At 41.4% G+C, this 16282-nt stretch overlaps 1 protein-coding gene across 2 annotated transcripts in view; it reads left to right on the forward strand.

Moving 5' to 3' along the window:
* The window catches only part of CCDC83 (coiled-coil domain containing 83), a 77213-nt gene that overhangs the window by 59291 nt on the left and 1640 nt on the right, over positions 1-16282 (forward strand). The window contains exons 1-9 of one of the 2 annotated variants that reach the window (XM_048940226.1): positions 654-750; positions 4405-4513; positions 6340-6424; positions 7894-8062; positions 8739-8906; positions 11165-11256; positions 12092-12160; positions 14319-14440; positions 15445-15530. In XM_048940226.1, the coding sequence (XP_048796183.1) occupies positions 4437-4513; positions 6340-6424; positions 7894-8062; positions 8739-8906; positions 11165-11256; positions 12092-12160; positions 14319-14440; positions 15445-15530 (868 nt within the window). In that variant the 5' untranslated portion in view covers positions 654-750; positions 4405-4436. Of the gene's footprint in view, positions 1-653; positions 751-4404; positions 4514-6339; positions 6425-7893; positions 8063-8738; positions 8907-11164; positions 11257-12091; positions 12161-14318; positions 14441-15444; positions 15531-16282 lie in introns of those variants that run through there. The other variant, XM_048940219.1, reaches the window with a different exon arrangement.

Consider the following 16282-nt stretch of genomic DNA (forward strand, 5'->3'; position numbering starts at 1 on the left):
TGGTTATAAAATAGATATCTTTAAAGGTCAGGTGTGCGAGATGGCCTGATAGATTTCCTGTTCTTTTGCTCTGAGATAAACATAAGTTTTGCTGCCACAAACGAAAACATTAAGTCTGAGCTGTAATGAAGTGCTGCTCTCAAACGCCCAATCCAGGAGAAGACACAAAGCTTCAAGTGCTGCGTGATGATTAAGTTCTTTATTATGAGAGTGGTGAGGTGCTGGAACAGCTGCCCAGAGAGGCTGTGGATGCCCCGTCCCTGGAGGCGTTCAAGGCCAGGTTGGATGGGCCCTGGGCAGCCTGGTCTGGTACTGAATGTGGAGGTTGGTGGCCCTGCGTGTGGCAGGGGGTTGGAGATTCATGATCCTTGAGGTCCCTTCCAACCCTGGCCATTCTGTGATTCTGTGATTTCACCACACACCCACAGCTACAGGAGTATGAAGACGCCTCGAAAGCCGAGGACAGCCCTCGGTGGCCTGCCTGTGGCAGGAGGACTGCCCGCTGCCTCAATGCCTTCCGCCATCACGGGCTGCGAGGCGCGGCTATCCATCCATCCCTGTGAGGATTTTGGCGGGCTTTCCCCCCGGCGCAGCTCCGCGAGGCGCCGCCAGGAGGCGCCATTGTTCCTCGAAGCGCACAGCGGGCAGGGAGCTCTGGTTGCCCTGGAGGCGGCGCGGCCCTGGGAGCGGCCTGGGAGCTGACAGAGCTCGTAGGGCCGGGAGCGGCGGGGCGAGGGGCAACAGCGTTGTGTGGGTGCTGCCGAGACAAGGGTGGCGGCTGGGTGCCCGGGCCGGGGGGGTGGGGGAGGGTTGGTCGTTTAGGCCTTGGGGTTGGTGATATGGATGTGGGGAGGTGGGGGGGGTGGTCAGAGGCATTAGGGGACGGTGTGGAGGGGCAGTTTGGAGCACAGATCTTACGAGGGGCAACTGGAACTGGGATTGTTCAGTCTGGAGAAGAGGAGGCTCTCTATGAGTCCCTGAATGGAAGCTATGTGTGTGTGGTGGGGGGGGGGGGGGATCGGCCTGTGTTCCCAGGTAACAGCAATTGGATGAGGGGGAATGGCCTCAAGTTGTGCCAGGAGAGGTTCAAGTTGGTTATTAGGAAAAAATTCATCGCAGAAAGAGTGATAATGCGTTGGCACAGGATGCCCAGGGAGTTGGTGGAGTCGCTGTCCTGCAGTGCATTAAAGCCTGCAGGCATTAAAGAACTCTGTAGATGTGGCTTTGAGGACATGGTTTAGTCGGCATGGTGGGGCTACAGTTTGTCTAGACGATCTTAGAGGTCGTTTTCAACCTTAATGTTTCTATGAATCTGTATGTGTATGGCAGGCAGTGCAGTCTGGTTGCTGGGGGCAAGTTGGCTCAGGCCTCCATTAGGATGCCTGGTGATGCAGGGGCTGGCAGGGAGTGCACACAGAACACAGTAAGGGACTGAGAGCACAAGGAATTGTTTGTGTGGTTTGGAGATTGGAGAGGGTATGACAGTGATAATTGTTCATGGAGACTGCTGGTAAAGCAAAGAGAAAAAAAATCCAAGGGATGGAATGCGTCCCCTACAGGTATAGGCTGAGAGAGCTGGGGTTGTTGAGCCTGGAGAAGAGAATGCTCTGGGGAGACCTGAGAGTGGCCTTTCAGTATCTGAAGGGGGGCTATAAGAAGGAAGTGGGTACGCTCTTTAGAAGAGTCTGTTGTAGCAGGACAAGGGGAAATAGTTTCAAACTCAAAGAGCAGAGATCTAGACTGGGTATAAGGAAAAAGTTTGTTGCAGTAGGGTGGTGAGGTACTGGAACAGGTTACCCAGTTAATTGATTGACCCATCCTTGGATGCAATCAAGGGCAGGCTGTGTGGGGCTCTGGGCAACCTTATCGAGCTGTTCATTGCAGGGAAGTTGAACCTGATGACTTTTACAGGTCCCTTCCATCTCAAATGATTCTATGATAAGTCTGTGTCACTGGTAGGGCTACCATATAGGTGATCACTGCAGTATCTGGAAGTCACAGTGCCTGGGCTGGAATATATGGGAGTTGCTTGATTCTAAGAATAAAGTGGCAGTATTAGTCATTAATTGAAAATTAATGGTAATGATAGTGGGATTCTGTTAGGAGTTCAGCCTTATGATTAACTTGTTTGAGAGGAGAAAAATAGATTTTATCCTCTACAAATGGTTTCCTGCAGGTTTAATATGTTCTCAATCCCTAAATATGTTTCCTTATCTCTTCTGTGTGTGTTTTCTCTTGTTTGCAAAACAGAGGAAATCTGTCATTGCAGTATGCTGTTTACCTTACTGTACAGCTTGGAGGCTTGTTTGCTGCACCCTGCACAGGAGGAAGTTCATAAATATATCATTAGATCTCACCTGAGACTTGAGTTTCAAAAAACAAGCCTTCGGAAAATACTGCTGCTTAAAATGTTGTTTCAGTTTGTATCCAACTTTAAGGAGGAAAATTGATTATCCGTTTAGTAGCAGAGATCATTTTAAACAGAGATCAATTACAAAAAAGAAGTTAAAGACTGCTACAGCGATCTTCAGGTTCTGAGGAAAACCAGCAAACTGAGTGCTGGAAGTGGAATCAATAACACTCAGTTAATTCTGCACTGGAGAGGATGGCGTGCTGCGCTTGTGGATTTGATCTGGAGTGAAGTACCTCACTCTGTCTCATTGCCATTTTTTTCTTAATTCACTTGGTCTCCTTAACACTCAGAGTGTTCACAGTTTTTAAAGCTTTCATAGAAAGTATTGTTATTAAGTGAATGGAAGCTTAATGTGAATTAGTATCTGTAAAGATTACACATGAGTATTACAGAATTATAAGGCATCAGACTCGAGCAGCTGCTCACATAGAGCAGGATTTTTTATTGGATGGATAATGTTAATAAGTTTTACAGCAGTCATGGTGATGCTGTCACACAGGCATGATCGTAATGAGACTTAACAACAGAAACATTTTACTCACCTGTAGCAACCGTTAAAACTGACCTGGAACTCTTTGGGAGTTTCAAGGTGCAGCTGGCAGGGGTTAGAATTTTCCACATTTCTGTGAGTGGAATTGGCTCTGTTTGTGACTTCAGTATTTGACTGTTGCAAAGACTGTGATTGACAGCTGTAGGCAATTGACTCCAAGAGTCCATGTTTTCAGCAGCAGAGCAGACGGGATCTGTACAAGTAGTTTTCCAATAGGCTGGGGGTAAGTTTCTGGATAAAACATGAAGATATTCCAAGCTCTAAGGAGCTCCAAGGTTGACCAAGGTGTGGCTATTCTTCCTCTCACCTTGCAGAGTGAGCATTTTTTTACCTGCCTTTCTGCAGCAGAGTGGCTGTTCTCAGCACATTCACTTGTTTCATCACCAGGCATCGTGTGCTCATCCAGGGTAAAAAGTAATTTTGGTTACAGAAAGTTCACATTGCCTTGCTTCAGGGTAGGGTGAAAGATCAAGAAGGCATCTGCCAGTGTGTGGATTAGAGCGCATGTGTCAATAGTTGGGTTCCATTCCCTTGAATTTTGGTCAATTTGGTTACTATGTTGCTTTCCATTATTTGTTTGCCCCCTTTACTGTCCTCGTTTTAACAGGAAGAGCATCCAGCCTGCTGCACGTTTAGTCACAGAACTGCTTTGTTGCAAACTTAGCTATTAGAGTGATAAATGGGTGTTCAGAAGTTGAACAGAAAAACAAGCTGAAAATGGAAACAGGTTGTGTACTGTGTTTTTAATCACCAAGTTTAAAACTTCCTTTGATATTTAACGTATTTGACATTTGATGATGTGGCTACCAAAAGTGAGCAATCTTCCTTCATAAGTGCTATTTTCTTGTGACTATTTTATTTTAAATAATATATGCTACCAGTTTCATTACAGAACTGTTCATTGTCAGTTGAATTCTGAGGCTGGTAGCTGTGACAACATGCCCGGGGAATACTGCTGACACAGATAGCCCTTCAGAGAGTGGTTTTGTTCCAGCTTTGACAATGAAAACTGATATCAGAGTTGCAGTGAATGGCAAATATTCATAGTGCTAGGAGAACAGAAGGAGAAGGAAAGAGATGCATATTAACAAGTGAACTTGATAATAAAACAAGCCTGACAAACAAACAAAGGACTGTAAGAAGAACAACTGCTTGTTTGATTTGCAAAAAATGTAAAGCAACCCACAGTAAGGGATGCAAGAAGTAACTAGTGATAGAGGGCCCTGCTCACAAACATATATTTATTCAGGACAACACTTCAGGGTGTCAGAACGTGGCCCTGAGTCTTGCCATGGGTTACTGCTGTCAGTAGAGCACCTCATTTGTATCAGAGCTGTTACGAACTTGTTATAAGTGACAAAGTCTGGTGAACGTATCATGATTTGAGGATCATTCATTCCTCATTTTGTTCTTCCTTTCTGCTTTGCCCTCTCCTTTTTAGATCTAATATCCAGCAGAAGTACATCAAAAAGCATGGAAGAGAAGAAGGTGAAACAAGAAGAGCAAAGTGCAGAAGAATCAGCTTTCCTGGAAGCCCTGCTAGAATTTCAGTGAGTTCAATATATTTATCTTTTCACTCACCTAGAGTAGATGAGTGAGTATATGAGTGAATAAAGCAGACAGCAAAGTATCCAATTCAGAGCCCAAACCAAACCATATGGAGGGTTGTGATTGCACACCATTCTTTTGTGCTCTTGTTTTGAGCTTTCAAGGCTATTTTAGAAATACACACTTTTTAAACTTTTTAAACTTTTAAACTTTTTAAACTACAAAACTACTCTGACTGCCAGAAAAAAGTTTATATCATTAGGTTGTAACTTAGGACAATTAGTTTTATTAGACAGTAAAAACTTTTTTGTCTGTTAATAGCAGATATTTGATCTGCTTGCTCTGAGATCACAAGATCACATTTGATTGTAATTTCCAGAATTCCCCGGTGTTCACAGAGGTAAACAGCCAGAACCTCGAGCTCCAGTTGGTTCTGTTAGTGCAGCTGAGAGTGGAACACAAAGGAAAGTGATATAACCTACATCCAATAGTTTCTCAGTTAAAAATTCTGGCCTTAAAGAGTAGCAGAGGTTGGGCAAAGCAAAGAACAACCTTATGCTGCTGTTGTGGTGACACCTGCAGGAGTTTACAGGGTTGATGTGGAATTTTCCATTTGAATTTACAAAGAACAGAGTGCAAATTTCCATAGTGAAACAGACCAAGGTTAGCAGAGCTGTATCACAAATAAATACTATCCAGAAAGAAAACAAATAAATCTATTTTGCTAAGAAATAAGCACAGTATAGTAGTAGACTGAAGGGAAAAATAGGTTTCTGATAAATTTGTTGTTGTGCATATTTGGACATCAAAGCAAACAACTCATTTATCTGAAGTCTTCCACTGAAATGTGTGCTGTGCAGGCACACCATGTTTAGCTTCTAAAGCAGTAGTAGAGGAAAAGAGGAAGAAAGTTTTCATCCTGTTTCTTTCCTCCCTCTCCTCTTTTGTTCTCTTTCTCTCTCTTATTCCTTCACTCTCTCTGAAATTTATAATTTGTCTGTGCCACTTTATTGTGGAAAGCAGTGTAATAATACAAGTGTATTTCTTTCACATTCCTCTTTGTGACTTTGCCACCACATCGTGTGTATTTAACTTTCTTTCCAGCTTCATTTGCACACTGAAGGATGACTGCTGTTTGTAGTGAGTTTGTTATTTAGGAGGCCACAGCACGGAGCCAAGCTGTCACCTTTATCTAATAAGTAATACATTATGAGACCATCAAGTCTCATATCTTTGTGCCTACTGGAAAACTTGAGAATACTGTGGAGCACTCTGACAGAAGAGCATATAAATCTACACATCTCCAATGTACATTTCTCAATTCCTGTGTGATCCAAACTTAGGAAAAAAAGAAAAAAGGCATCTTCTTTTAAAAAAACGTATTAATATGATAGTTTGAGATTTATCTGGCGTACCTCTGAAAGAACTGCCTAGGCTTCTTCTACAGTGAGTGGTGAGTAAAAAATATTTCTGGAGCAGAAACTGTCTTGTCTTAAAAGCGATCTTTGCAAAAAGGTCAGCTAATCCACAGCCCAAAAGGAGAAGAACTTCTTCCTATCTGGTAGCCACTGGAGTAGCCAAAGGAACATTTTAGCCAGGGAGTCCCTTTCTCAGAATGAGCAAGAGATCCAGACTGATGTGAAGGTCCACATCCACGTGGGAAATCTTTTGTTTTCTGTGCAGTGAGCAGACATCAGTATTTACCTGAATTATTGAATCAGTGTGATACAAAAGAAATACGTGTAAGTGGAGTTTGTGTCTAATCTAGCTTAACATTCCCTTCTCTCCTCTTTTTGTAAGGATTTCTTTCTTTACTCTTTCTCTTCAGAATTGAAAGAAAAGAAGCAGCAATTGATAAGGTTTTGTTTGATTTGAAACAAGTGGAAAAAAAGAACAAAGAATACAATGAAAGAGTAAGTGACCATACATCTTTTTCTTATCACATTTTTTTCTCCCGACACATTTCACACTCACACATATTTTAACTCACACATTCAGTTTTATTTTTTAAATCTAAATATTACATTTGCTACAAGTAGCCATTGCAGTGAATCTCTTGCAGTCAATGAAAGTGAAGTTAATGAATCTCTTTATATGCTCAGGAGTTATAAAGCATAGCTGTCCTAAATGCAACCATGCAAAAAAAAAAACAAAAAAAACTGCAGGAGTAGAGATGCCAATTTGGACACAGGAATAAATTAAAGTGAGTTCAATGAGGGTGATTTTCAGTGCAAGTGAGATCCTCATTAATTCACTAAGTATTTATCCTGAGTGACACTTAGACACAGCAGTCCAATATGGCATCTGAGAACTGAGAGCAGCGAGCTCTGAAGGTAGGTATATCTACATTCACCACACGAAAGGAATTGAAATCTCTCAAAAGTCCTTAAACTTCCCATAGCAGTGAAACATTGACACAAACGTTCTCTGTTCTTCCAATGCCTGCTATTCCCACTGACTTTTAAAATACCTATTTCGTTTTCCTTGGTGTTCCTTTCAGTCTTGAAACCTGGGTTGTATATTTCTTGTGTAACACGAATCCTTCACTATCAGTGGGAGTGGATTTAGCTCTTTTCTCTGCAGACATTTGTAGGCTCCTGTGGTTATTCACTCAACTTGCAGCTAGTTCATGGTCTCTCAAGGACTTCTTCAAACTTTAGACTATACAAGACACTTCAGGGCATGCTTGAAGTGCTATTTATTGAGCTCTTTGGGCTCCCATCTTACTGCTTTTGACTGGTTCAGAGTTAATCCTTTCAGAAGTGGGGAATGTTTGAGACTCTTTACTGCATTGTAATTGGTTTGGCTGTTACGATTGTTCGCTCCTTTATGCTGTCCTTTGGGAGAAAATATACAGTCAACAATTTCAAATACTTTTAGTGTCTCTTGACAGGGTCATGGTCAAGAGGATGTAATCACAGTTGTGGAATCTGTATGTAGGACTCCAGCTCTAGATCAGATAAGACTCTGTTGTGATTACATGCAAGTAACTCAATTGTCTGATGATGTTTCTACACGAAGGCATTAAATTCTCATTAAGAATATTGAAGTAATTAACTCATGCATATAAACTGTTATTAAATTGATCCACAAAAAGCTTTCTTTCTAGGCAATGGAGGACTATTCATGTGCAGCACCAAGTATATTCAGGCAGCCATTTGTTTCTCATTTCCTTGGGGTAGACATCTTCAAATCAGAGAAACTTCTGAAACTTGCAGATTCTCCCCTCTGTGCTTTACAAACAAGAAGAATACATTTTTGCTGAGCGTTCTTGCAGTCCATCCTGCACTGGTACAGGTCCAACATTTCTTCACTGCTTTACTTGGTAACTTTGAAAGCAAATTTGAAAACATTTCTACATACGTCTTTCCAACTCCTGTAGAATGACAACCTGAAGGAGGAACAGCAGGCACACATCAGGCGTATACTAAGAAGAATAGAGGAAAAGGAGCAAGAAAAAGATGCAAAGGAGGTTGTAACTAGGGATGATGTGGAAGAGTCACTGAAAGACAAATGGCAATATGCCAAGGACAAAGAGCAAATTCTAAAAGGTAAATTATGAGTTGTGGAAGAGTGGTTTGCAGTTTACACTATCGGAATTACACAGATTTTGCATTTTAAATAGATTCTGTTAATAAACAGCAGTAAAACAGCAATAAAACCTTTCCTCCCTAAAATTCAATTGTGAAGGACTTGTAAGAAAATCTGCTCATTAACCTGAATTAAGAATCAATGGGAGTGAGTCTTTTGTAGAAACAAACCTAGTATATTAGACTTCTTGTGAGGTGTGTTACTGTGCAAGCACAGACACTTCATATTTTCCATTAAATTGAAATTCATGAAAGCCCTTTGCACTGGCTCCACTGGAAGACTGAAAAATGAATATTGATGGCAGCAAGAAGGACTGCTTGTGGTTGCTGAAAGATGTGGTTGCCATCCCTGTGATTCTCAGTGGGAGTGAAGTCAGATGTGTCTTCAGTTACACTTCAGTGAGAATTGTTGTCTCCTTGGCAGAAGAGGATCAGTGTTTTTTCAGCAGTGATGCTGGCCCTTGGTGCTATGTGAGACCATCATGTTATAAAGAGCTGTAATGTAGAAGAATCTCCCCCCTATTCCCCAGTCCCAGTGAAAGTGCCTTCATTAAAGAAATCAATGAAGTCAAAAGAATTACAGAATATCAGCTCAAGAAACTGGTGAACTTGTCTTCCAATGTTCTTATTTTTATAGACCTGCTCTTCCAAACAGAAGAAACTGACCAACGACTTTCAGTAAGGCAGAGTGAGAGGGATTATTGGTTGGACTACAAAAATGTAGGAAGTAGGATGGATGCCAACAAGATTAAGAATCTGAAAAGAGACATCAAGGAAGTCAAAGATGACTTTGAGAGGTCTTCAGGTCAGTTTACACCTAGTGTAATGAAAACCTTCTGAATTCTTTGGTATTACTTGCATGAACTAATTAGATTATGATTGAAATTCAGGACTGGAGGGAGCTGTACGGGCAGTGGTTTGAGCTGTGCCTCCATTTGCTAATCTCATGCTGAGGCCAAACTGCCAGCAGACATACACAGATCCTGGCAACTGTTTCAATATTGACACAACAGTGCAATTATTTAAGAGCTTGTATATTCTGGTGCTGAGTGCTTTATAAAGCCGTTAGATTTTTTTATTACTGCTCTATTTTAAAATCATTTAAATATTTTGCTGGTGTGTAACCCATGCTGCTAACAGGAGAAGGATGTCCTGATTTTCTTCCTTTATGACCCTCTCAGTATGCATGGCCACAGCCAACAGCTGCTAGTAACAGGCAGTGACACTCTAACAGTCTGTATATTCTGTGCCAACCATTACCAGGCATCAGCTACTGGGGACAAGAGCCAGCCTGCTATCTTTTTGTCTCTTGAAACATATTTTACCACGATTAAGATCTGCATTATGTTTTCTGCATTGCCAAATAGCTTCTCAGAGATCAAGGTTTGTATTCAAGGAGAGGCTGATATTTTTTATTGTGTGTTTTCCCTCTTCTCAATCAAATGAAAACTTTGCTGTACAGCTGCTGATATATGAAATGAAAAAGAGAATAGGCTCTTATATAGAATGCCAAAATGAACCCATAGGAACATTCAGTCTGGCCTCCTGCATATCACAGGATATAGAGCCAAAAACTCCTGATGAACAGAAATATTTATTGAGGGACTGTGACAGAGATACGTATAGCAGTTGCCTAATTAGCATACAGAAAAATGATGCTGTAATGAATGTTAGCATACTGTTTTACTCAGCTTCCAAAAATCAAACGTGTTTGATGGGGAGTACTGTTTCCTAGCCTAAAAAAATACAGCTAGCAAACATTCAGTGTGATGCTGCAGCAAATCGGGCTTGTTCAATTCTCAAATCTGTAGCAGGCTTAGGGTATAAATATAGGTAGAGTGCTTTCTGCCTCTGTAGTTACCTCTGCAGGGCCTGACACTGGCATCATTCATGTGGTCTGGAGATGGCATTGTAAAGAGAATTACTGGAGGGCAGAGGAAGCAAAAGAAAGCCTTACACTTACATGAGGTCTGGAGGAAAAACTCTTACAGTGAGGCATGGGGGAAATAGGCTCCACAGAAGGAGTGAGTGTGTCTGAACAATTCCTCCTCTTATTGTCCCAAAGCATCTCAGATCGTTCACATGTCTGAAACAATGAAAAGGTGATTCAAATATTGCATGTAAGTACTTCTAGTTCTTCCTGCCAAGTCCAGGTGGTGGATTGATTACAGCAGACAGCTTCCACAGTGTTAAATTAGGAACTAATGCACAACTAATGCACCTTTCCTATTTGACTGCTTTTGATTTCACAATGGGTCCATGTCCAGACACACTGAAAGCCAAGTCAGCAGTAAGTGGAGTGTCTGCAACACAAGCACAGAGCTAGGCAGAATTTTAAGCTTCTGGAACAAAGGTGAAATGCCTTTCTTCAAACAAATTTGCTGCAATCTCATTAATTCTTCCACAAGCAGAAAAAACAAAGCAGCAGGGGGCTATTTAGAATAGCACAAAAACAACTGAAGGGAAGGACCAAATAATTAAACAGGGGGTATCTAGAACTCAGAGTCAAACAAATTCAATTCAGTGTAAGACATTCTAAATAAGGAGCACAAGTAATGATGAGAGCAAATATTTGAGGCAATTGCTACATTCCCTTTTTTTTTTTCTTTTGTCAAATTAGAACCCCCTGGAAGACATGGGTAGGTCAGAAGATTTATTAGGCTCTGTAGGATGGTAACTGAAAAAAAATGCTGCACTAATCCAAGTGTGTGAGATGACCTGCTGTGCTTCTATATGTAAAAACTAAGTTTTCTCAAGATGTCCTGTGGGTCATTCCAGGAGCTCTGCTATCGAGAGAGAAAATTTAACATTAAGATAAAAAATATCTTACTAGAGAATTACTCGGTTTAGGAGCTGCTGTTGTTGCCAACAGAGAAGTGCAAGCTACTTCAGCTTTCTAGCTTTGTGCTTAATACTGCTCTTTGGATTTGGAAGGATGTCTTCTATGGACAAGTCAGCTGCTCCACAGGATGGGATTCAATGTGTGTGTTGGCTGATAAGTTCCTGTTTAGGAACAACATTGTTGTCAGGTTATGATTTCTGGTTTTCTTTCTTGCTTTGAAGAATATTACAGAAATGCTCTGAAAGCAGTGAAAGAAGAAAATGCTGCTCTGGTTGAGATGTACATGAAGAAAAATAAGGAACAGGCCCCAGAGGTATTCCTTCTTTTTTTTCCCAGAATGCTAACTGTGTTATAGTTCTAATTTATGCACTCTGCATAAGTTATTATTTCAATTGGAATTAAGATGTGGAACTTTTCTGACAAATTGAGAGCAAAATGACCTGTTAGTGCTCTTACTGCATATGGCATTGCTTGTTGTCACACCCGTGTACCATATTTACATCAAACAACGAGCAGCTCTGAGGGCATTTTACAAGAGCAGGTATGGGAAATCAGGGCACGAGGCAGAGGTATTACTTGTTCATGAACACATTGCTTCTGCTTGCAGAGACACCAAAAAACATGCAGTGTGAGAAGCCAGTCCTGTGTGCTTGTGGTGAGGTACAGCAGCACCAGCCCTCCCTGTTGTTTCTTTCCTCTTACTGACATCAATAATTCAGTTGTACCAGTGGCTCGTTAGCACAGATCTCTACACGTTTATGTCACTTGTCAGATTAGTGCTGTCTCAGCTGTGATTTTACTTGTCTTGTTGTAACAGCCAAAGGTTTGACAGCTTGAAAACAGGAAGTCTTGACCAGTAGTGGGAACTGGGCAGAAACTGATGGAGAAAAAAGAAATTCTCCTAATTCAAATATAGAAAACTATAAAATATTAGTAAATTGCTTGTCATGTAAACAGGGCTGGATGATGGAGAAGAAACAGCTGGCCTTGTGGGCTAAATCTGCTTGTAATCCCTCAGGGGATGTTACAGCCTGTTGTGATGATGTTTCTTAATTATTTCCTGCTGAACAGCAGAAGGTTCCTTTTACTGTACAGCGCTGTCAAAGTCCTGCCTTCAGAGGAGATGATATTAAATTGTGTTTTCTCAGAACGCTGTAAGATACTTAGACAAAAGCAGCTGCAGAGAAATTGAAGAGAATGAGTGGCTAAAGGAAGAGGTAAGAGGATCACTTGTTTTCAGTTTATCAGAGCAGCTCAGGTTTGAAATACAGAGGCGTACAATGGTAATTGTGTCCAGGGACACAAATACTCTGAGCACTTTTAGAGCACGGAAAAAAAACCACTTTGGGAAAAGGGCCTTCAGGCAGCTCTAAATGGGAGGTAATAAAGAAACCCTGGAGCTGAGGACCCTGAGGAGAGGAAGATGCAAATTGCACATAGCTATAGTTTATTACTTGGTACGTTTATACTGTTCTTTCATGGCAATTTAGAGCTACATATTAGATATATGTAACTTTTACTGTCAAGGAAAATCTTTTTGTAAGCCAAATCCATGACACTGATTTTTCCGCGGTGAAAGTTTGATTGTGTTTGTTCCAGTGCAGATTCCTCACTGCAGTCAAAACCAAAGCAAGAGATTGGAGGGACGAAATGCCCTTTCCCATTTTTGCAACTCACTATTTAGAGTGGAGAAAAACTTGTTTGGAACTTAATGAGTGAACTTATTCTTTTTCAGTACCAAATCAACACATCTGGCAGGGGTTCTTTGTACCTGCTGGTTTAAGGCACTGGCCAATATGCAAGGACACGGCCTTCCTTCTTCGAATTAACAAGCTCTGAGCTCACACCTTTAGCTTTCCAAGGAGGGTGTCCAAGCCACAGTCTTTGTGGCAATGAGGTAGTTGTCAGCAGAAGGGAATGAATGTTTTAATCTGTATAAGCAAACGGGAGCTTGAATTTATGTTCCACCACTGACTGAGCATGTACTGCTGGAGAATTCCATTCCCTTTTCTCTGTCTCACAATATTACACAATATTAGGCAGTGTAACAGCAGAGGTCCACTTTAGAGTGTTCTCCTGTCCTGGCAGGCTCTCTGCTCAGTCTTGAGGGCTGTGGGTTTCTTCCCTCTCAAACAGGAGTTTTCTGTGTTATGAGTTATTTTCTTTTGTTCTTGGTTTCCCATGAGTTACTGCTCTGAATTATTGTGGCAAACAATGTTTACCAGTAGCTTTTCCAATCCTTGGAATTCACTCATTCTTTTGCTTTCCCTATACAAATCAAATGTTTTCTTGAAGGCTGATGGCTATATGTAGGTGGCAGACCCTTTCAGTATTTTCTTTTGGGGATTTAAAACAAAAATTTGTTTTGTCAGTGTTCACAATTTAAAAAGGCAGCATCTTTTTTTTTCCTGAACTGAAAACAGAGTTACCAACACACACATAGCATAGCTGCCTCTAAAGGGGAATGAATTTGGAGAACACGGTCACATTTTTCCATCATTAGTATGTTGCACCAAGCTGACACAAAGCTGTATCACCTCGTTGTGCCAAGCCACATCCTGCTACTGCTTAATGTCCTGCCAGTTTCACCTTTTTTAATTGCTAGAAGAAATGGGAAGTGGCTTTTCACTGCAAATTTGGATGATTATAGCGGTGTGAATTAGGCCTAGGTGAGAAAAGAAGTATTCAGGTTACTAAATCCTGCTTTTATACATGTGCATGCATGGCTTTGGAGAAGGTATCCACCCCATTAAACACTTTGCTTCCCAGTGAAGGAGGAAAGAAGTTGCTTGGACTTCAGGTAAATTGCGAGAAATTGTGGGAACTGAACAGCTGGTATTCTGCAGTTAATGTAACTTCATTGAGCATGGGATGATTATTAAACAAAAGGAAGTAGCACCTGGGGTTTAGTCCATACAGTGGCTAACCTGGACAGAAAGCATCACTAATTCTGGGTGAGAAAGTTTTATGTGTGAATGGGAATTGGGAAAGGAACACTTGCTGAGCAAGGGCCTGAATTTCCCTCTGCAAAGAATGCTTTTCTCTCTCCGAGTTCTGCTGTGAAATTGAAAAAAAGAGACAAATCCAAAGTTTGTTTCTCCCAGAACAATTTGGCCACGTGAGAAGGTTCTGCTAGCAGGGTTGCATTGCCCACATGTGTGTCTGCAAAGGGTTCTGATGTAGAAGAACCAGAGACCTTTCTTTTGCCTGAAAATGGGTCCGCACCCAGTGCATAGTGTTGCTGACACAGCTGCTTTCTTCCTAAGCATGTGCTGCTGAGACAGTCTGTACCCTGACTGGAAAGCTTTCCTAGTAACTACCTGAAATTACCTTTCATTGTTTTGTTTTTATTTACTATTATTTAATTGTCTAAAGGTTAAACTGTACCGAAAGGAAGTGAGAGATCTGAAAGCCTCTGTTCAGCTCCTGGAAGAAGAAAATATTGGTTTAGTAAGAAAACTGATGGATAACAAAATTCAGAACCTGAGAGTACCCAGGTAAAATGATGCCTTCAGACTCAGAAGTCATTATCACTTTTTAAAAACAAGGCCTACCTCTATTTGGGCTTTCCAGCAATGAAAGCAATGTAGTTTTTCTAGTTGTGTGGTACCTGGATTTGACTGTGTGTGGGACTTGCATCTCTAAAGGATAACAGTGAACTTGTAACCTTCTAAATACCAAAATTCAGGGAAGAAGCTGAAATATTTGACTATGGCTGGGTCTTTGCAGGTTATTACTTTCTCCTAATGGAGGTACAGTTAGGGCTTGAAATAGTTTCTTTCTGTTGTCACTGTCTCAGACCCGGGTTCTCAGACCAAGTGCAAGTGATGGCTTTTTCTTTTATTGCTGGTAAAATGTTAAAGGATTAATATGCAAGTATGTGAGGCTTTGCAATCTTGCAAAGTGAAATAGATTGCAAGAAGCACTGGGCAGCAGTAAGGAAGAAGCCTTGGAGTGAGTTTCTCTATAGATGTGTCTGTAGTATTACTTTACTTTATACATAAACCACTGACCTTGTTCCCTACGGAGCAATGAACTTACCCTCAAAATGTCCTTGCTAATAGTATGCAAAGCACAGTGTGATAACAGGAATGGCCCCTCTTCATTTTCTACTCCCAGCTCGGGAATTTCAGTCCTACTGCACAAAAAAGTTTGACGTCTTAAGTCAGAAGTGAACATTTTTCTCTCCTCTCAACTCTGCACTGCTTTTAAGAAGGAGCTGCCAGCTGCGGTTCCAGTCTTGGACTGACTGGAGACTGTAACATTTGTTTTCTTTTAGTCTCATGGACACAACTGAAGTTAAAGCACTGAGAACAAACAATGAGCAGCATTAGCTGCTAAGCTACCTGGCTGCCTCCATTGCATTTTTAAGCCATTGCGTTTGTGCTTGATCAGAAAGGGCACTGTCCTCTCACCCCAAGGCACTGCACCAAGGGATTTAGAGAGAATTCAGACTTCTAATGTGAGTTTCACTTTTTTTTTTCCCCTTTTACTTTCATAGGCGTTTATTTCTTACTCAGGCAGCTGGCTTGCAAGATGAATCTCTCCAGGATGAAAGTAAAGCAGTAGAGCATAGAGAGTATTCAGGTAACACACATGCCAGCAGCTTATAAGAACTGATAAGTCACTGGACATTTAAAAGCTTATTTCTTATGGTTTCTCCAAACTGCCTGTGATTTCCCACTTAAATGAATCCACCACAGTAATGATAAAATGTAGCTTGGATTAGGAAGAGACAACACAATCGGTAACATAGTTCTAAAACTGAAATCAGTGTTTAGACTGTTGAATGTCATTACTCATAGAGCTAGCCAGGAGCTTGGCTAATGGAATCAGCCATCTTTTACAAAGATGTGGTTCATATCTTAATCAGCTCTTTACTGATCCATATCGTTGTAACTTCATTATCGTATCTCGTCCTGGGGAGGACACACTGCTTTCACATGATGCCCACATGCACCTTGCGCTCATTCAGCTCATGGAGCTATTGGAAACTATTCCCTAGCAAGAGCAGGTGAAGCTGCACAGAGCTCAGCCTGACCTTCAAATCTTGGTAAGATGTATTGGGCTCGGAGCTGGCTGGTAGGTGTGGATTAGATGCCTGTTTGCTGTGACAGGCTCAGCGCTGCTACCTGTGCTGTATGCTCACAGTACTTGGTGGAGGAGCTGGGATCATGTCACTGTCACAGACCTACATGTCATTTGTCATTCCGTGTCAAGAACTGTCATCCTGAGAGTTGGTCAGCTGCAAATCTGAGCTATGAAGGGAAATTGTAAGAAGAATAGCTGTGTATCAGGAACATATGGAGATGCATACAGAGAAGTAACTATTTCTGCTG

This window comes from Lagopus muta, chromosome 1 (assembly GCF_023343835.1).
Source record: "Lagopus muta isolate bLagMut1 chromosome 1, bLagMut1 primary, whole genome shotgun sequence".
NCBI lineage: Eukaryota > Metazoa > Chordata > Aves > Galliformes > Phasianidae > Lagopus > Lagopus muta.